This window comes from Ambystoma mexicanum, chromosome 12 (assembly GCF_040938575.1).
Source record: "Ambystoma mexicanum isolate Mex_15411 chromosome 12, UKY_AmexF1_1, whole genome shotgun sequence".
Lineage (NCBI taxonomy): Eukaryota > Metazoa > Chordata > Amphibia > Caudata > Ambystomatidae > Ambystoma > Ambystoma mexicanum.
The window spans coordinates 405,602,470-405,624,807 of NC_090936.1; the positions used below are offsets into that span (position 1 = coordinate 405,602,470).

General features: G+C 47.2%; 1 protein-coding gene across 2 annotated transcripts in view; it reads right to left on the reverse strand.

Moving 5' to 3' along the window:
- IPO8 (importin 8) overlaps positions 1-22,338 on the reverse strand; it is a 2,228,954-nt gene that overhangs the window by 1,605,096 nt on the left and 601,520 nt on the right. For both annotated transcript variants that reach the window (XM_069628533.1, XM_069628532.1), the window contains one exon: positions 18,568-18,657. In XM_069628533.1, the coding sequence (XP_069484634.1) occupies positions 18,568-18,657 (90 nt within the window). The remainder of the gene's footprint in view (positions 1-18,567; positions 18,658-22,338) is intronic.

The following is a 22,338-nucleotide window of genomic DNA, read 5'->3' on the forward strand; positions in this document are numbered from 1 at the left end:
AAATCAAACCGCAAGATTGTAAATTTGGTAAAGTACATTTATTGGACATCAAATGTTTAGAGAATATTCAGCGATTTGCATTTTTCTTTGCTCTCGATCCAAAATAGTTCTTCTTGAGGCAAGCAATGTTCGTGTGCAGTACACAGGGTGTTGGTTTACGATAAAATAAGCTCTTCGGTCGCACTGATAATCGCATGGCTGTTCCAACAACGAGGCACTAGGCCACCACAACGGTATGTATGTTGCATCTAGCCATTAGTACCGCGTAAGGGCATACTTGTACTTGGCGATCGTCCCATAAAATGGTCAGGGTGGTAACGTTGTTCACGCAGAGAAGCAACTGGCGGTTGAAAAAGCCGTCCGCCGGTGTCTGGTACTCGTGACACAGACAATGAAGGATGTACCTGTTTTAAAAACATAAAAAATGAAATTAGTCTCACCATCAGATCTTTATTAAAATTATTCATTTCATAGCTAGGACAGCGCTACTGGGTATTATACGTCATTTCCAGTAACCCACCCCCTCTCCTCCGCCTTTTTCAGAGCCGCCTGAGCGCCAGTGGACCACTTCGTCACTGATATGATATAATATGGCATTTGCAACGCGCCTATACACAAGTGTTTGAAGGCGTGGCGAGGCGGGGGGAGGGGGGGACAAGGAGAAGACAGACAACGATCCTACTAGGCCAGGTGTCATTCAGATCGCGCAAGTGCAGGGGTAGGGGGAAGGTAAAAGTGCAAGGGGAAGGGGAGGGGGGAAGTGGAGTACAAGGTAAGTAGCATAAAATAATAAATACATAGGGCCAGCTGGTGGCAAGTGCAAGGTAAGTGCAGAACAAGTGCTGGGAAGGGGGGGCTGTAGGATACTGAGACAGTCCCCAAGTGCAGGGGTTGACAGGGAGGCAGTGCAGGTGGAGAGTGGAAGGGCCCAGGACCGAGGTCGCAGACAGTGGACCAGTTGTAGCAGGGTAGAGGGAGAGAGAAAGCAGAAGTAAAGAGGAAGGTTTTGAGGTGCTTCCCTAAAAGGAGATGGTTCTCCTCAAGATAGTGCGCGGTACAAAACAATATGCCACATAGAACAAACAAGTACAACTTAACCCGTCTTTAAAGCTACTGTATAGTAATTAAATTGCGGTATAAACTCATCTAAAGAGTTACTTACATTATATTTGCATTTTCCATTGTGTCTGTGCGTAGGGCAGCCCCGAAATACCACTCCTTCTATGCCGACGTTATTTCTTCTAATGAACGTGGCTATCGTTTCTGAAATTTTATTCATTATCGTTTCTTACGTTATTGCACCACACCCCCAAAAAGAAGTCTTTCGGGATGGTCCCGGCCTGTCAAGGTCAAATAACAATAGAACCTTATACTGAGTCGTGGGCCATTCCGGCACCCGAGCAAAAAATCAAAGCAGCTGACCTTCACTTTGAACGAGCACACATTCCTAGTTAGCTACATTCAGTGTAAGGCCATCTCACAGGACTTGAAATTTACACTCCATCTTTGCATTTTGTCTGCGTGCTTTGCAGCCCCAGAGAACCATAAATACGGAGACATTCTATATTTTTTGAAAAATGATTTATATTACTGTTTGGTTTAATTTAATGCGCAAATGAACAAGGTTGGATAGACACATTGCATGTACACTGAGCAATCACTTTTATTTACACAATAAATAGATACACATATTCAATGGGCCTGCAACATGAGGAGACTCGAGAGCAAAGTCACAGGTGACACCCGGGTGGTTCGCACTACTGCACGGTGAAGGGAGGGGCAATGGTGGAGAGACACATTGAATGTACACTGAGCAATCACTTTTATTTACACATTACATAGATACACATATTCAATGGGCCTGCGACATGAGGAGACTCGAGAGCAAAGTCACAGGTGACACCCGGGTGGTTCGCACTACTGCATGGTGAAGGGAGGGGCAAGGGTGGAGAGACACATTGCATGTACACTGAGCAATCACTTTTATTTACACATTACATAGATACACATATTCAATGGGCCTGCAACATGAGGAGACTCGAGAGAACAGACAATCAAATTACAATCATTTAAACCGTGATGTGTATTTCTCAATGAGCTCTGCTTTAGGTGGACATGGAACAGAGGCAATGTTGGGTGGCAATGCAGTTGTCCCCTGCACAGGTTCGTTCACAACTCCATGTATGTGCCTATCTATAACATCAACAATAAGTCTCTCAATAAACTCATATTGCATATCCTCAAACACTGGTTTGATCACCCATTGTTTACTTCTTTTAGTGAAGGCCTTATTGTAGCGAAGCGTCCCTAAAGTTCCGGTCGTCCTACTTTGTTGACGGCCAACATTATGGTTATGTGCCAAGACCGCTAGAAGAGTCCAATTTATCATGCCCTCCATGCCAAAATGCAATCGTTTTGGTCTGTACTTTAGGCACATATTGTGGAACACCTCCAAATCTCCTGTGTGGCAGAATTCCGTGAGTCCCCTCAAATCTCTTGTTATAGTTTTATCAAATACAATCTTTTCAATGGCTTTGTGAGTGGGTGATGAAGGAATCAACCACTTCTTCTTCCGTGCCTCCTCTGTGGACAAATGGCCATGTTCACAATTGTGGAAATGTTGGTTCGTGTTCCAGCGGTGAACGTTGCTACAGTGTAACATTACTGACCGCCATTTTTCCAGTAGAATTTCCAACGACCCTCCACATGTTTTTGAGCTCCACCAAAGATGGTTGCTGATTGACTTGGACCACTGTGAAATACCTTGCATATCTTTTTTTTTACCTGCAGCCGACATTTTTTTATTGATTGTTTTTGCAAGATGCCAAACGTCAAATTGGTGATTTATATTTTTGTACTCTTCTCTCATTGTCTTGGCAATTGAAACGTGTCTGTCCGTGGCTATCAGGTCGATCACCATTCCCCGCGATTGTAGTTCTTGCAATGATGCTACAAAGCCAACTTTCTCCATGGCCACTGAGGATGTACTTTGTGACACCTGCACGACCACCGAACTCACAATTTTCTTACTTTCCATGTCCTGAAAGTGGTAGGTGCAGTACTTGGCTGAAAATCCTGGGCTGTCGCACTGTCCATCACCAGCTAGCCTGAACCGTTTGCCCGCAAATGTACTATCAATAGACATTTTTTCCATTCTCCAAGCTTCGCTAATGGCTGGAAATAGATAATCGGTTTGGTATTTGTAGAACTGAGTTTTCGCAATGAAATGGATTCCCACAAACTGAAAGAAAGACTCTAACTTTTTAAAACTTGAACCACTAAAAAGTGCAGCCGCTGCACAAAGTAGATTGCCTGCTGGCAGTTGCCCCAGCATGGGTTGTGCAGACCATGAGAAAGGATGATATTTTGTACAGGTGGCATGTATTTTAAGGTTAGTGCCTCGAATTGCACGAGTCACATTAATCAATGGCTCCTCACATACTTCCCCACCAACCGAATGCCCACATTTCATCCGAATAATAATATCAATCAAACAACTATCGAATACAATGAATTTGGCCTCTTTCCTTATACTGTCACTCTGCATCCCAGCTGGTTCGGCCTGTAACGTTGAGGACATGTCACTCACATGAAAGGTAGAATCTCTGATATCGTCTTCCGCTATGTTCAGTGATATTGATGGTGTTTCATTGTCGTCCACTTCATTCTCTTCCATTGCAACATCTGTTCCTTCTCCGGCGATGGGTGAATAAAACAATTTCTTCAACTTTCTCGCGGTCTTAGTTTTTGCGGGTGTGGATTCTGTGAATTGATCTCCGACTGCATCCGAACTACCAGGAGGACATTCACTATCAATGGCTGGTGGTGGTATAGCTCCGTTGTCAATCACTTCATATTCTTCCCATTGGCACGATGCATCTCCAGTCTCAAGTCCCTGCCAAAAGGTTTGACAAGCAACATCTCTCGTTCGCTTCACTGTCTGTGTAGATCTAGTTCGTACACCCACTCGCAACTAGAGGACAGATTGGAAAAGGGATGTTCAGTTTAAACACAACTTAACAGTATTGAACTATTAACAGTGAAAAACAACATAATATAGTGTCCAGGACACTAACCTTCTTTTGCTTTCTTTTCTTTGAAACTTTCTTGCCTCGAACTTCAACATCAGGACGCTGTTGCTCCGACTCGTGTGTGCATGTCTCAACTTCCTCTTGCGCTGCAACGACTATATTTTCATGATAAGCACATCCATCACGCACTGACGCTCCATCGACTCACTAAAACATAGAACTTCCATTAGTATGTATAATAATATTGAAAACACAAAATGTACTTGGGGACCAATACCCACGTACATCTCAATAGCAAAACACGAATGAACGCTTTCTGTAGAACATTCAAACGACAATTATTCACGCATTGTTGATCTAGTTAGATGGAACTGTCAAGATCCATACCTCGGGCTCCTCATAGACTTCCATTGATGATATTATTGAAGATGATGCTTCAGTAACTCCCTGAAACACAGTAATTGCATTAGTATGGTTTTCTATTTTGTTAAAAAGAACATAAACTTTGTGCAGGCGTCAACGGCTCATCTAAATAGACATGCACAAATGATCAGTTGTCTAAAATAAATAATGGATATGTAAATATGATTCGATTTGCTCGATCGTTGGAAGTGTCACCACCCAGAGATCTGCATCAACTACTAGGGGTGATGTTCTTGTAGAAGAAGCTCCGTCATCTCCCTGAAACATAGTACTTGCGTTAATAAAGAAGGAAGTATAGCGGATGTAATCACGTCATATGATTTCGCTTGATCGAACTGTCAGTATCCATACCTCGAAATGCATAAGAACATCAAGGGACGATGTAACTGCGGTGCACACTTCTGCAAGCTGTTGCGCCGACCCGTAACTGCATGCTCCCCTTCTTCTTGGACTAATGCTCCATCGACTCCCTGAAACATAGCACTTTCATTAGTAATGAACACAATATTGAAAAAAGAAGACACATAGGAGGGCGACGACAGAAGGACATATCAATGGCTAAAAACGAAAGAAACATTGTGTGTAACAATCACGCTACAAGAATGCAAGATCTGATGATCTCCATCGATGGAACTGTCCGGAAACGTACCTCGAGCATCTGAGTGACATCAACGGTTGTCGTCAATACGTTGGACTCCTCAGCATCTCCCTGAAAGGCAGTACTTGCATTATTTTGGATAACAATAATTATAACTGAAAACAAAGACTAGAGGACGAGTACAAGGGTGTACCATTAGGTAAAATAATCACACGATAAATTAAAACTATTGATTTACATGCCTAAAACAAGTCAGTGGCAGAATAGCTAAGTAAGATTACCCGATAGGCGCTTGAAGTGGCTGATGACTGCAATAACGACACGGATGGAGAATCTTCCGCCTTCATATTGAGTGGATACATAAATGGGGAAATTATTGTTAGCTAATGCTACACACTACTGCAAGGCCGAGAGATAAATACGTAAACTTGACTCACCAGTGGAGGGATGTGGACGAATAGAGTGGGAATAGCGGTTGAGAGCAATTTTCGCCTCGCTCGCGGTGTGTTCTTCTTTATTAGCAATGATGTGGAGTACATGTCAGAGGTAAAGTGCCTGCTGCAGATGCGGTATCGATCACCCCTCTTGTCCGCAAAGACTTCTAGGACTCTACTTTCAAGCTCAGACGGTGGATATCCGCAATATCGGACCCATTCTCTTATCTGATCTATTGTCTTAGGGAAAACATGCATTATAGTACCTTCAGATGGGGGCGTGGCCAGCACGCATGCAGTGAAGTCGAGCTTCCGTGGAGCTCCGGTCCGTGATCCTGTCAACATCTGAATTATCGCCTTAAAATTAACTGCACGACGGTGACAAACACAAATTCACGAAGGAGAACCGGCCTCCAGCACTCGACCCCGCTCCCGTGGAAAATCGGAGCCGGGAAGAACGATAACGTAAGGCGCGAAGACGACCCCTGTGTCCCGCAAGATGGCGGCGCACTCACCGTGACGGATACGTGGGGAGATCCGCAGGACCGCAGTGCTTCGTCTGACCGCGGCCCGGCCCACTCACTTGCAGGCGCCGAAGGGCAACGGAGACCACGTCGGAAGAGAGGTTCCGCCAGGAAACGTGACCAGAAACCCCGAACGGCTGGGGAGGAACCAACCGCCCGGAGCATCGTGGACGACGAGACGACCCAGCGGCGCACCGCCGGTGCCCAGTGAAGCGGCGGGACCCAACCAGGTACCAGGGACCCGGGGAGAGGGGAAGAACCACCCGGACCCCCCCCGCACGCGCCCCATCAGGAGACCCACGCGAAATCCGAACGACCTCAAACAAGGGGCGACCTGGGCGGGCCCCGCCGACTCCAGAGGGATCCCCAAGAGACGACATCGGAACGCCGCAGAATACGGGATCACCTGACGCTGCCCATTTGGAACAGCTCCGACGGGACCCAGCGGCAGACCGGAGTCCGCCCCACTATAGCCGCTGAGCCCCAACGGAACCCCAGCACACCGCGTGCACTCAAGATGAGGGGCACTCCCTGAGACCCTCTGGAACTCAGCGGGACACCCGGGGAGGAGCAGGAACCCGCAAGCTCCGAAACCCAATTCCACTCAAACACCATTTTACCAAAGAGCAACACACAGTCGCCAGACTAGAATCAAAACCAACAGAGGGACCACCCCGAACTGCTCAGATCGCAAGTGGGCCGCCGGGGCAGTGCCCAGTGTGAGCCAACTGGCATTGACTGATAGGAGATCTCACCCAGCAGATCACACCTGGCGACACACGAACTACAGCACAAACCGGGATCCGGTAGAGAAGCCGATACACCCTTCAGAACCAGTCTGAACACGCGAGGCGGCGAGCCTGGAAACGGGGGATGTCCCCTCCCAGAGGCAAACCCAAATTGGTCACAATGGACGCCTTCACAACAGCCAGACCCCAAAGACAAATACAACCGGATCGGGAGGCACTAGAAGAGCCGCCCCAACAAGAGGATGATCTCAAACACACACAAGTCCTACAAGCAATAGCGGCCCTCCGCACGTCGGTCGAGGGAAAGATCGAGGAGGTGAAATCGGACATACAGCTCATGCGTCAAGATGCCCGAAATCTAACGGAAAGGGTCACGGCGGCAGAAATTACCCTACAAGACAACGTGGAGAACACCCAGGACCTAAAGACAAAAGTACAAGATCTAGAACAGAAGGTGGCCAGGCTCGAGGCGCGCTCCGAGGACGCCGAGGGTCGAGCCCGCCGCAATAATATACGCATATTGGGGGTTCCTGAAGACATGGAGGGCTCGGACCCGACGGAGTTTATCGAAACACTCTTGCTACAGGAAATTGGTCCAGGGAACCTCTCCCAAGGGTTCTCCGTAGAAAGAGCCCACAGATCCCTCCAGAAGCGCCCCCCACCCGGCTCACATCCACGCCCAATCATTGCTAAAATTCTGAATTTCCGAGACCGAGAAATCATACTGCGGTACTCCAGAGAGGGCGGGGAGATCAAGAGAAACGAGGCGGCAATAGTCATGTACCCAGACTACACCCCCACAGTGCAACGAGCAAGGAACTCCTTTATCCCAATAAAAGCACGATTGCGGAAGCTCAACCTAAAATATATGTTGCTATACCCGTCGCGCCTCAAAATTTTATATAAAGGAAGAGCGATATTCCTTGAGACCCCAGCCGCGGCAAACATGTGGCTGGAACATAACAACCTGGCGGAGGGCAAAGATGAACCACCACAATCGAAACTTGGCTGACCACGCACCTGTCGCGACAAGGAGAAACGGAGACCACCCCATAAGAATGCATAATACAGACAACTGCACCACACTTTGAGTCCTACTGAGATCTAAGCTAGACCGGACAGGAGCTCGAAGGAACACACGGAAGAGAGGAAAGCGACCCACCCCACCGAAAACTGTGCAGGCACCCTGCCTACACACTCCCTGATCCGGAAGGCCAGGACTGGCCTGGAAGGCTCAGGACACCCTGAGCGCTGCACGTTGAAGCAACTGCTAGGGACAGTTACAGTCGTTTGGTTTGTTTTCCCCATGCACATAATGGGAGTTACCCAAGTTAAAAAGTCTCCGAGAGTAACGAAAGTAGATGCTGATGAGGACGAGCTGGGAGGGGAAGAGCCGAATTCGAACGAACAAACAGAAGAAGCGGGTGATTGCACGACAGAACTAAAGAACATCCTATCAACACACCATGACGACTAAAATAAAGATAATATCTTGGAATGTAAGGGGTCTAGGAACTTATCCACGCCGAAACAGAATTAAGTCCTACTTGAACAGAAAGGGAGTGCAAATAGCACTGTTACAAGAGACACACTGCACAGCGGACTCGCTGGCCAGACTATGCGACCACTGGGGAGGACAGGGAATTGGAACTGCTTACTCCAAATTTTCCAGAGGAGTATACACCTGGATCCACCCTCAACTCCCATTCCATTTAATCAAGTCGGAAATCGACCCGGAGGGCAGGTTTGTGATAACCTGGGGCCGACTAGAACAAGAAGAGGTATGTATAGTGAACTCCTACCTTCCCAACACCAACATTCCGGCATATCTGAACTTGATGTACCCTAAACTTGCACCATATAGGCATGGTATCTTTCTCTGGGGGGGGGACTTCAATTGTGTACGGGACCCCACACTTGATAGGTCCCAGCCCCACCCGAAGGGTCCCTCAACAGCAACAGTGGCCCTGTCCTTAATAATAGATGGATTAGACCTGGCCGACACATGGAGGGAACAACACCCAGACGCCCGGGGATACTCATTCTACTCCTCCCCACATGATCTCCATACGAGATTGGATTATCTCTTTATGAGCAAAGAGCACCTATCACAAATAGTTCTCCCTAGGAATTTTGCGTCGTCTATCTCGGACCATTCACCACTCTTAATAGAGTGGAACCACGCTGGCCCTAGAACCCCTATACCCATGTGGAGGATGCCGTCGGACACCCTGGGTGACTTAGTGTTCAGGGACGACCTACAGGACTTTATAGATAACTTCATAGAAGTAAACACCGGAAGTGTCAAACACTTGAGCACAATGTGGGACGCCCTGAAGGTAACAACCAGGGGGGAAATTACAGCTAAAGCTGGCGGCATCAAAAAACAGCTTCGGGCCGAATTAGACCACTGGGAACGAGAGATTGAGCAATCGGAGACGGCCCCGGTGAACATACACCAAAGAGAAGACACCCTTAAAACACTTAGAACCAAATGCTCACTGGCATGGGACAGACTAGCCAAATTCGACTACGCCACCAAGACTAATAGGGCACACACAGAAGCTGATAGGCCAAGCAGGCTGCTGGCCTGGCTGTGCAAGAAAGAACACCCACGCCACAACATCACTACGATACAGGACGAAGACAGCAACAAATTCCATACACAACAGGACATAAATAACGCCTTCAAGCGCTACTATGAACGCCTATACTCTCACACAGACCAAGTTCCCCGGGAACAGATTACAGATACCCTAGAGGAAATAGGCCTCCCTAGATTGACCCCAGAACAAACTGAGGCTCTAGAGGTAGATATTACCACAGACGACATAACTGAGGCGATCAAAGCTCTGGCCGCTGGCAAAACCCCTGGCAATGATGGGCTACCCGCCGAATTTTATAAAACATATGAAAGGTCCCTCACACCGTTATTACACGAGGTTTTCCGGGAGGCATACGAGAGAGGGCGGCTCCCTGACAGTATGAGAGAGACCCTCTTGGTCCCGATCCTTAAACCCAACAAACCCGCCGATGATTGTGGCTCATACCGCCCAATAGCCATGCTTAATTACGATGTGAAAATTTTGACGACAATATTAGCAAAGAGGCTGGCCAGAATCATAGGGGAGATCGTGCACGGCGATCAGTGCGGCTTTATACCAAGCCGCAACACGGCCATGAACTTACGCAGGCTACAACAGGTTATAAACCAAACACAAGATCTCGCAGACCCATGTGCACTGCTATCCCTAGATGCCATCAAGGCATTTGATTCGATATATTGGGAGTGGCTTGTAGCGGTCCTAGAAACTTTTGGCTTTGGGCCGGGGTTCATTAGGTGGGTCAGGATTCTCTACATGGAACCCAAGGCTAGGGTGAAAACCGGAAAATACATATCTGACGCCTGGAACATATGCAGGGGTACTAGACAGGGATGCCCGCTATCCCCCATGCTCTATGTATTAGGACTAGAACCTATTGCCATCTACTTTCGGAAACAATTTTTTGACGCCGGGATACGCCTGGGGGGAGAGGATCACATCATCTCACTCTATGCAGACGACGTACTACTGTACGTCAGGGACCCACACAACAACGTACCCACAATACTGGACGTCTTAGACAATTTTGCGAAATACTCAGGTATACAATTTAACAAGGCAAAGTCCTGCCACTTCCCTCTGGCGGGCCTCAGGAACAAAAACGCATCGGAACTCCCTTCCCTGGGGTTACAATGGGAGACCACCACTTTCAAATACCTGGGCATACACGTAACACACTCCCCGGCATTGACGCACGAACGCAATACAAAGACAGCAATCCCTGCCTTGAGAAAATCCATGAACTTTTGGGCAAAACTCCCCCTGTCCATGATGGGTAGAGCCTCAATAATTAAAATGATCGTCCTTCCCAGATTCCTGTACAAATTTCAAAACATTCACTACTATATTAACGCTTCCTTCTTCCGCCTCCTAGAAGGGATATTTCGTGATTTTCTATGGGGGAAAGGAAGGCGCAAAATAGCGCTCACCACCTTGGTCCTCCCGTACGACCGGGGGGGAATCCAACTCCCAAACTTGGAAAAATATTATTTGGCAGCACAACTTACCTTCGTGTCCAAGTGGTTGGCTGATGACGTCACATCCGAAACCCCCCTGCTCCAGTCCCTGATCTCTCCAATTCACTTAAGGGAACTTATCTGGGCTCCCAGCCACCTGATGCAAAATGCCCCCCTTTTAGTAGCTCTAGGACGTAAAGTTTGGCGCAGAGCAGAGACACTCGCCCACGCAAGACACCAATACTCTCCGGACATACCGTTAATTTCAGATCTATGCAGATCCGACTCGGACCTACAACACCTTAGATACTGGGAGAGGAAAGGGATATACACATGGGGGGACCTATACGCCGACGGCACCTTCAAGGAATTTGATAGACTACGCGAGGAGGCTGGAGTGCCCACAGGCCAGTTTCTTTGGTATCACAGGATACGAACCACAGCACGAAATAAATGGGCAACATGGCCAGAGGAACCAGATTCAAACCCCCTAATTACATTATTGTATAACCTGGGCGAGGGGGGGAAACCCGTGTCCCAAATCTACGCCCAGCTGAGCGACATCCCTAACCCACGCAGTGCCGACCTGAAAAGCAGATGGGAAGCGGACTTGGGCCGAGAGATAACGAATGGGGAGTGGGAAAGGGCCCTGGAGCATCCTAGGACAGTCTCCAGGAACCACAGATTTAGACACATCCAACTGAACCTCTTACATCGGACATACTTAACCCCATCCAGGCTGGCGAAGCTCACCAAATCACCGCATTCTCACTGCACCTGGTGCGGGGTGGATAATGCGGACCTGATCCACCTGTTTTGGTCGTGCACCAAAACACAAGCCCTATGGACCACTGTACAACAGACAAGCGAGAAAGCCGGGTCCACGATATACAAATGGACTCCAGACGAATGCCTACTAGGAACGTACTCCAGACCAGCCAAACTTAAACACCTAGTCAAACTAATGGATATCATGTGCATACTAGCCAAAAGAACCATCGCAATGTCCTGGAAAAAACCTACAGGGCCCCAACAGAAAATATGGCACAAGGAATTAGAACGCTGGACACAGGCTGAAACAAGGGCATGGGAAGACAGCGTAACTAGATCGACGGACGTCTCGAGCACGACCCTAGCGGCCTGGAAAGAACTCATAGGATCTCTGTCTCATCCCTCGGATGATAAGCCCCCATGAAGGAAACAAACCCAAGGCACATGACCCCACGATCAATGTCATTGAACCCCAAGAGCAACCGGTCTTCACCTTACCAAGTTCCTACAAGCTCTAACGCCCTCTCCCACCCTAACACCGGCTAACCTGATCCCCCCCTGAATTGACATTCTGGGCCACCGTAACGAATGGAACACTTGGAGACAGTTACTGTTGAATTGTTAATTTGTTAGTTATTTATGTTAATGTTAATGTTGATGTTCTCTCACGAAATCCACACCATCCTTTAACAACGTATATTTCTATGTCAAACTACAGCAACAACATTGTTAAATGCCAATAAACAAATTTAAAAATTAAAAAAAAAATAGTACCTTCAGATTTATTATGGGTCTTCGAAGGGCAACCGCCAATGGAACAGGCAGGCATTGTGGAAAGTTCTGAAAAGTGAAGATCAACAATTCTCTATGAATACCAATGTGTTAAAAAATTAAATGACACATAAAAGGTTCAATGCAAGGTTCGTTTTGGTTCTTGGAACTATACACGTTATTCACATGCGGATAAGTATTTGAATAACTTAAAAAATATAGAAAGATAATTTGACTAAACTCAGAACATGTGACTAGTTCCTTGCATGTACTGTCTTGAACGAAAAGAAATTGGACGCAAAATGATTATGGTACATGGCCTTACCTTGACGAACAAACAGTTAGATGCAGGGATCAGAGTAGTTTCTTGTCGTAGAACAGGGAGCAGTTCACAGGTTTGCAAACTGACGAGTTTCCTCGAAGTGGTCACGGAAGTTCACAGAGACGAAGAGCAGATAACCAGCACCTTCACGGGTTGACTAGCAAAGCGCAAAGAAGTTCTCATTAGAAATATGAAGTGGGTTATAAAGAATTCAAAACAGGGGTGTGTTTGTGAATGAATGACGTGTATATGTCGTGGCATTATGCGGTTTGCAGGGGGCCGTCCAGCGTGAGGGGGGATGCTTGGCAGGAGACACGGGGTCTGGAGGTAGACATGGGAACAACAACCCATGCTCTATAGACCACTTTGAAGTGTACATGGTCTTTGGCTCCTCTTGGCCTTTATCGCTCCCTGACAGCTCCACTTGCCAGCACAAGTACCCCGGTGCGAACTGCCTTTGATAGGGGGGGGGGGTGGATTGGGGCGGTGGTCGTGCAGACAAGACTCGTTTGCCGCAGGGCCTCACCAAGGAGAGGCCATCTTACTGCATGTAAGAGGCAGGCTGCAGGATCTAGTACATGGAAGGCAGGGGTGTGAGTTTATAAATACCTCACCCTCCCAGGAGAATATATGGGTGCAGTTCACCCTGGATGCCTAGGCAGTTAGTCAGCAGCAGGCTGGCCTGTGGTGGCAAGGCGGCACGGGCCAGAGGGGGTCATCTCTGTACCCGGTGCCCAAAAGGATGATTTATTATGATCAACCATATGGATTATTTACCTATAACCATGTTTTGTATCAATAAAATCCAACGGCCTTCCTTTTATTGCCAACGCTTGAACAAAGTGGTGTGGTAAGTATTTTTGGGGGAGGAGGCAAGGCCGGGAGGCTTGATGCCAACCCGCAAAATAACATATGTATGTCTGCTGCATATGGGTTCAACGGTTATGTGGATTGAAGGTGGGCGGCCAGCGTGAGGGAGGATGCTGGCCGGAGACATGTGGTGTGACAAGACAAGGCACAGGAAGACTATTCAATGGAGACACACTAGATTCATTTAAAAAATCAAAACAACCATTGTTAAAATATATGTTGGGTTTTATTTTAGATCTTAATTTCAATTGAACATAAATAATAAACATTACACATTGTAAAGTTCCGGTTGCAGCACATCCAGGGAAAATCCGCGGTATTGTCCACTGTCGCTGGGGAAATGTTGTCTAATGGCAAGTACCGCACAGGCAGGTATTACTCTCCGAACGCGGTGTCCGAGCCTCCCGTGAAGCCACCAAGTGAAGCAACGATAGGCCACCAGCCTGTACCACCTGTGAAAATGAAAGATGCAAACTGTATTAAAATGTCAAAACTTTCTTATCACTGTCGATTCAGGTAAATTCTGCTTTGAAAAAAATTCTATCTAGAAAATGCACAATATGGAACCAATTTACATGCATTCGAATGATATGTAGATGTAATTTTATATGTGGGAGACGACCATGAAATAGTAGTGGCATCACTGTCATCACAACCAGAGTATACTTACTCGTTACTCGGATTACGTGGACGAACAGTGCCGCGAAGTTCGTGCATAAGCACCATCATCATCCTCAACACGGTCCATGAGAGGCAGGCTTCCCTGAACTCTGGCAGCTCGGTGATGCATTGCGGACTTGGCTCGCCTTCCGAAATGTAGGCCAAGCACCCGGAATTTTCACGGCAGCAGCAGTTCTCCTCCTCAGTTGGCATTAGCTCGCACCGATTGCACGTGCACCAGGTGGAGACGCCGTCCATGCGACATGGTCCAGGCTCTTCATCCGTTGACTGGTCCTCCCAACTGCCGTCCGAATCCCCATCGTTTTCGCGTGCTTGCCTTTCCAGTAGTTCCTCCTCAGTGTACTCGGGCTCGTACATATACGGCATTATTGTAGCCATTGTGTGGTAAAGAAAGTAAAGTAATTTACAGAGATGGTACAGGTGTTCACAAGGCCTAGAAGCGGCGAAGGTAGCTGACCAGAGCACAGAAACAAGTCACAGAATACTCAAAGTAACACAGAGAGAGGAATGGAATCGAAATCTGATGCTGTGTGTTGTGAAACGGTGTGTTTATACTTAATGAGGAAAGAGGCGTCCTGCCATTTCCATGGCGACACTTCATTAGCTGAGGCGCAGCCATTGTTGACACGAAACGTGCTTTGGCGCTGGGAAATGGGCGGTACGCGTCTGCTGATGTCAGGCTCAGGGGCGGGGGATTTGATTTAGTGCCGCAAAAGCAGGTGAGCCAGGGCGATGGGGGGAAATGATAGGATTATCAGAAAATGGCGGCTGATTTCGAGTGTGTTAATGGACGAAAAGTCGGGTAAGGTCCATAGGAAAGTTTTCTACGATCTACCATTTTATGCTTAAAAACACATGGCCGAACCGTAGGTACAATAAAAAAAAAGTCCCGGAACTATCCTTTAAGCCCAATGTTAGTTTTTATTTACAGCCGGGATAACCTCAGGTGTTTCCCAATTTGAAGTCACTCTGCTTTGCAAAGCCTGGTGGAAAGGGACAATTGGGTCCTCTTGTGGCCCTTTGTCTAATATATCTGTGAGATCATCCTGTTCTAAAACAGGCGTGGATCTCGACCATCCCATATATTCCATGACCCTTGTCATTAGCTGTCTGTATGTTACTTCAGCATGGTCTCCAGTGTCTGCCTTTCCAAAATCAATCTCAGGAGAGGTATCAATACCACTAACTTTATGAAGACATTCCTGCAAATTCTTCATGCAAGAATCCTCTGATATAAATTCATCAGGCACTGATAGTGTCCCATATTGCAACACAAAGGGTCTTCTTCCTCAGAGGACTCCTCTGCGTCTTGATAAACTGAAGAGAGTGATTTTAAGTATGCTGCTCTTGGCAGAGGTGTATAACTCTTTTCCATTGAAGTAGACATTATGGTAGTCCTCTCACAGGAGCCGAAAATGTTGAATTTTGTCTGTCGGTGGCCTCGACAAATTTGTCTATGGCTTTGACGATTGTGTCGAAGGGATTGACGCATGTGGTGCCGAGGAGGTCGACACTTGAGGCGTCAATGGCTTTTCCATCAGTATCGGCACTGACGAAGATGCACTTTTCAAACCTGTAATAGAGGTTTCTTTCGACGTCGAGGACGTCGGTTGTTCAGCCTTTGAGGAGACTTTCTCTGGACTCGAGGGAAGAGATCGCTCTCGGGAAAGTTCGGCGGTCGGGTCCAAAGACGAACAGCTCTTGTGCTTCCGAAGTCTTTCGACAGGAGAATCACCTCTAAGTGTTGTCGAGGGGGGGCAAGGCCGCGTTCCCGAACACCTTTAACATACAGAGAACTCCTCCCACTGAGCTGGGGTATTAGACTTGGATGAACAAACGACCCGTTCAGGTGAACTGGACGAGGGGGTGGACAGGGACCCATGGTGCCTCTTTTTTGCATGCCTCGAAGTCGAGGAGTGGTGCAAACCACTTCTCGAACTGGAACATTTGGACCTCTTTCGACGAGGAGAAGTTGATCTCGACTCGCCTGATGTTTTACGTTTACACAGAGATTGGATTTCTGAGGCTTACCTGTTGCCAACTTCCCTCTACGCTCTCTCAAGGCTATGGCCGTTATCGACAGGCAGTCCTAGCACTCTGAACACAGATGATTCGACCCTAAAGACCACAGTCAGATCCTGTGTGGGTCCGTCACGGACATCTTTGGTGCCGCAGTCATAGCACTTCTTGAAGCCAGATCGAGGAGTGGACGACGCCGATGAGGATGCCATATCGCATCAAAAACTCGAAGTGATGAAGAATAATTTTCAAAGAAAACTCAAAGTTCTGTCAGGAACTAGGCATTACGGAACCGAAGCTGTGAAGCGCTGAAAAATGAACTGAGGCCAATCGACGCTGCAGGTGCTAGTTATACCTGCGGTGGTGTTGACGTCGAGACGGAGGACTCCGAGGGACAACAATTTGACCACGCATTGACGCACAGTGCCCACTGCTGAAAAAAAATAATTCAGAGGCATCAAGCTGGATATTGGAAATATCAAAGATAAGGAATACGAGGGAGGACACAATACATTCAAAATAGGTGTCTGATGACTTTGGGAGGAATCCATTTGGCTTTTGCAGGAAGAGCAGGGTGCTGTCACCTTCTTTTTAGCCAGTAACAATTGCTGTGGTGAGCTCAAATGGGTGGTAAATTCCCACCAGCCGAAGTTAACTGGCCTGAGCTGAGCCAGTAAAATAAACGTACACATTAGCTATGAAATGAATTAAAACAGGTCTTCTCTTTCTAAAAAGAAAGAAACTTGTTTCTTGTTCCATTACCTGAGGTGCTGTGTCTACGAGACAACAATGCCACAGAGAGACACCAAAGGATTTGCTCAAAGTTAAATTTACAATACAAAAGAAATGAGGGAGAGTGGGTAGAGAATGGGCCGGGTGGGAGCAGATGGATGTAAACTTAGAATGTGGATTATGTTATCTGATAATGCCTCATGCCTTCATTCTAAGCTTTTTAATTGAGCAAGAAACAGCAACAAGTATTATATTTTCTTACAGTGTTGCAGATACTTCAAAGATGGATTATGTGTTGCTGTTTTACATCGACACGCCTCAAGTGTCACTGCCTTGGCAAGTGTTTTCACATTAATACGAGGTCCAACACTTTTTGCAACAGACTGCATGCTCTTCTTCAAATTGCACCCCAGAATTCATGGACACGGAAAACCCTATTATGGCTGTTCAACGACAAAAGTGAACAATATAAACTTCTTTGTCGTGGACCAATTTCACACTTCTTGGCTTAACGCTACTGGAGAAACCATTGATTTTTTACCCTAATCAGAGCGGTTGAAATTATTTTTCATGCAAAAGCTACCACTAGTTTAAGTAACCTTTATGAAATGCCAATTTTTACAGAATTACTTCACAACCTTCTATCTCCTGCACCATGCTTATCTTAATTGTCTGGCTTACATTTCCATTACTCCACCATAGGAGAATAAGATTATAAATATGTTAAAGTTACGAAAGGGGTTTCTATGAACTCAAGTTTTGGTTCAATGAGGAGAAACACATTTAGTGAGAAATTATTGGAAAATTGACACTAGTTCTCTTCCTGTCACAAAATAATTTTCCAAGGACATGTTGAAGACTAGGTACTCCCCATTGAAATTGGTGGTTACCTGAGCTCGATGTAGTCATATTAATTCTTAGAAGGCCTTGTTCAATAACAAACATCAATTCAGATGGAGGAAAGCCCTCGATGAAAACAGAAAGGGACGAAGGATTGGCTCTTCTACAGATGTATTGGTATACCCTGGCTATTCTTGTTATCAAAGACATTGCCCCCAAATGAGGGGAGATGGAGGGAGAGATGCTAAGGATGGATGGAATTGAGGGTGTAAAAAGAAGGATGAAGCAGGAGGGAAAGAAAGAATAACAGGAAGATAGGAGAGGGAAGGAAAAGGAAAAATGGAAAGAAAGGATTAGGGATAGTAGGATGAGGAAAGGCAGAGAAGGGAGATGGAAGAAGAGGGACACAAGATGGCGAGGGAGAAAGCAAGGACAGCATGTTGTGTGAAGATGATGATTCAATCTGAAAAGCTTTCAGGTGCTTTCTGTCTAGGGGGAATTGGTTTAGCGAGGAGGGGAGGTCACTGGCTTTCAGTCTCCCTGGCAGTGAACATGACTAAATGGAGGCCAACAAAAACTTCATCTTTAGTTGATTAATTTGTCCTTTGTGCCACAGAAAAATGAAAACTTCACAGGGAAGGTAAATTGTTGGGGAGAGGTTCTTTCAGCAAGAGCTTCTCTTTCAAGTGCTACTTTCCTCTAGCAAAAATCAATGACATTTCAAACTCATCACTTTTCTTACAGCAGGGACATCTCGGTCAATGATCGTCCTGAATATTTCCATCCACTGGGTCATGCTTTGGTTATTCAACAGCTGAAGTGGAAGGGCATACTGAAAACAAATTAAGAATAGTTATTGTTCCTAGGGAGCTATGTTAATCTTTTTTGCACACAGAGTAAAGTCGTATTGTCTTCACAGAGGCCTCAAAATTACAAAACATTTTCACAGTGACTGGTAATAAAATAGGAATCACAATGAATTAGCCACTTTGCCTAATGATGTCTTTCAACCTACTCAAACATTTTTCAGTCATTCTTTAAATGCAATAATGTATTTTAATATTACACAATGTGAGCATGATGTAATCGTTCTCTAGCAGGCAGAGACTGCAGAGGGTCGCTCATTATTAAGTGCATTTCTCTTTGAGGGTGTTTCATCCAAGTCTCAAAGAAGCGGTAGGGCTGAGCAGTCAAGGCTACTCTTCAGAAAGGGAAGTATTCTGAGAAGGTGCAGTAAACACATTTTATAAACACTCAGTAAGGAAAGGCCCATAGAGTTTACTTTCACTTCCAACCACTATGTTAATGTAATGGTCCACTACAAGTCAATGGTGGTACGCATAAGGTCTGTGACGAGATAGATTTTCAAAATCAACCATGGATGGAGGATTTTGAGAGGGCTCCCTATTATGGTGGAGAGAGAAGACACAGAGTTTAATCAAAACCAATCAAGGTAGGTAGCAGAGCGGCAAGGCTTAGTCTCAGGAAGGGCTGGAGAGTGGTCTAGGGCTACAATGAGTATACACAGATTAACACCAATAATTCAATTTAGCCAGGTACGTACAAAAATACAATTCTTTATTAGACTTTAAAATACACACTAACCAAGAAAAGCTTCTATATAATACAATATAAATTAGATATACACATTCACCCTTGGGAGATATATAACAGCATTTGATTCAATGACCAGTGAAATACAGGTAAACACTCTGATGCATTAGAAATAGAAATGACAATTTAGTATAATCATAGAACGGCTTCAATAGCTCTTATAAAGCGCAACCCAAAGATGGTTTGAGCCTTGTGCCCAAAAGTCACCCATTCCAAAGTAGATACTTCACAGGTACATTTATTAAGAGATTTGCAATGCTAGTTGTTATGATTACTAGGAGTCAAAACATTTGATGAAGTTCAGTTAAGTAAACTCACTCAATCCCAGTCATTAGGATAGTCCTAGGAAGGGTTGCTTGACAAGGCCTGCACTGACCAAAGTCAGGGAAGAGTGCTTTAGGGACAGGACATTACGACTATGTAACATTATGGAGGACAGGGGGTGGGGTAGAAACAGGCAGGGTAACTTACCCCCTGACTCAGATTTCTCCAGAGGCCACTGTTGGTGCTCCGGAACCCGTTGGGGATACAATATTCTGTCTTTGGTCCCAGTGAGGAAGGCCAAGGGGTTGTGGGTGCGGAACAAGTTACTTACCTGTAACTGTTGTTCTCCAGCATGGGTCTGGCATGGATTCACATGCTCATGAATATTCCCCGTCGTCAGGCCGGGAATCATCGGTAAAGAAAGAAATCAGTTTCGTTTCTGATCTGTCTTTTTAGTAGTAACCAATCACTGGTCTCTGGGTCATACTGCCCCCAGCCAATGACTGCCCTCTTCCTAAGCCCCGCCTCTGGCAGCCATCCTCAGATTTGGTAGCATGTAAAGTGGCAGTATGACCAAGTGAAGAGCCGCAGAGGCGTAGGAGGGAGGGTTCGCATGTGAATCCATGCCAGACCATGCTGGAGAACAACAGTTACAGGTAAGTAACTTGTTCCTTCTCCAGCATGGGGTCTGGCATGGATTCACATGCTCATGAATAGAAGAATACATAGCAGTACACACATGCACAACCACGGGAGGTGGCAAAGGCTCAACATTAAGCATTTCTTACCTCCTCACCAGGCTCACCTTAAGCGAACAGGTTGCGCAGCACTGCTTGGTCGACCCTGGACTCCTCCCTGGAATCCCGGTCGACGCAGTAGAATCTCGTGAAGGTGTGCGTCGACCTCCACGTAGCAGCCCTGTAGATGTTCAGCAGGGGCACACCAGACAAGAACGCTGTGGTAGCAGCGACTGCTCTGGTCGAATGGGCTGTCGGACGGCCAGGCAACGGTCGGTTCGCCAACCGATGACAGTGCATGATGCAGCCGGACAGCCATCTGGAAATGGAAGCCTTCGAAAGAGCCTTCCCTTGGTTCACAGGTTCAAAGTTCACAAACTGCTGTGATGTCCTCCGAAAACTCTTCGTTCGGTCCACATAGAACTTCAGCGCTCTAGCTACATCCAGCGAGTGTAAAGTCCTCTCGGCCGGCGACGAAGGCGACGGGAAAAAGACTGGTAACACCAAGGGCTCGTTGAGATGGAATTCTGACGGCACCTTGGGCATGAAGGAGGGGTGCATCCTCAGCACTACCCTCGTATCGTGAAAGGTCAGGTATAGAGACTTGCAGGATAGTGCCTGGATCTCTCCCACGCGTCGTGCAGAGGTGATGGCCACCAGGAACGCTGTTTAACACGACAGAAACTTCAACAGGGCCGAATGCAATGGCTCGAATGGCAGACCCATGAGCCTGGTCAGCACCACCTTGAGCTTCCATGCCGGGACTGGCGCCTTCACCGGCGGAATGATCGAAACAGTCCCTTCATAAATTCCTTAACCAGGCGGTGAGACTAAACGGATGACCGCCCTTTAGTCCTGGTGTATCGGGAAATAGCTGCCAGGTGTATCTTGATTGAAGCATGGGATAGTCCAGTTATTGCTAGCGACAGAAGGTACGGCAATACTTGAGGGGCCATAATCTGCAGAGGGTTAATTTTCTGTGCACGGCACCAGGTAGAGAACCTCTTCCACTTATGTCCGTAGCACTTGAGAGTTGAGGACACCCTGGCCTTCGCAAGAACCTCTCTGCAGTCGGGCGGGATATCGTATCTACCAAACTCTAGTGGTGCAGGAGCCAGGCCTGCATGTTCAGCGACTCCGGGTCGTGATGAAGAATTGCGCCTCCTTCTCTGGAGAGAAGATCTGCGTCCGTCGACAGCTTGACTGGTGGGGATGCTGACAAGTCCAGAAGGTCCAGGAACCAGATCTGTCTCGGCCTCGCCGGTGCGACGAGGATCATTCTGCACCGGGACCTCTTGAGCTGGTTGATGAATCGGAGCAGCAACGGCAAAGGAGGAAACGCATATAGGAACAGGCCGTCCCAGGGGAACGAGAAAGCATCACCCATGCGCCTCGGTTGGGGAAACCTGCTGGCGAACCTCTGGCACTTGGAGTTCGTCGCCGTCGCAAACAGGTCGATCTGGGGTTTGCCCCATCGCTGAAAGAGTTGGTCCACTTGATCCTGGCGTAGTTCCCACTCATGGCCCAAGCGCAGCTCTCTGCTGAGTGAGTCGGCGATGGTGATTTTTTATCCCTGCCAGATGAAACGGCACTAGAAACATCCCTTGAGCAACGGCCCAATGCCACAGGTCCTGGGCTTCCTTGGATAGGGCCGGGGATCTGGTTCCGCCCCGCTTCCGGATGTAGAACATCGTGGTGGTGTTGTTGGTGAAGGTCCTCACCACTTTGCCCTTGAGGGACGGGAGAAAGGACCTGATGGCCCAGAACACTGCCTGGAGCTCCAGGATGTTGATGTGGAGCGCCTTCTCCTCCGGGAGCCAAAGGCCTCTCGCGTGAAGATCTCCGGTGTGGGCTACCCACCCCTCCAGGGAGGCATCCGCCGTCACCGTCTCCTGGTG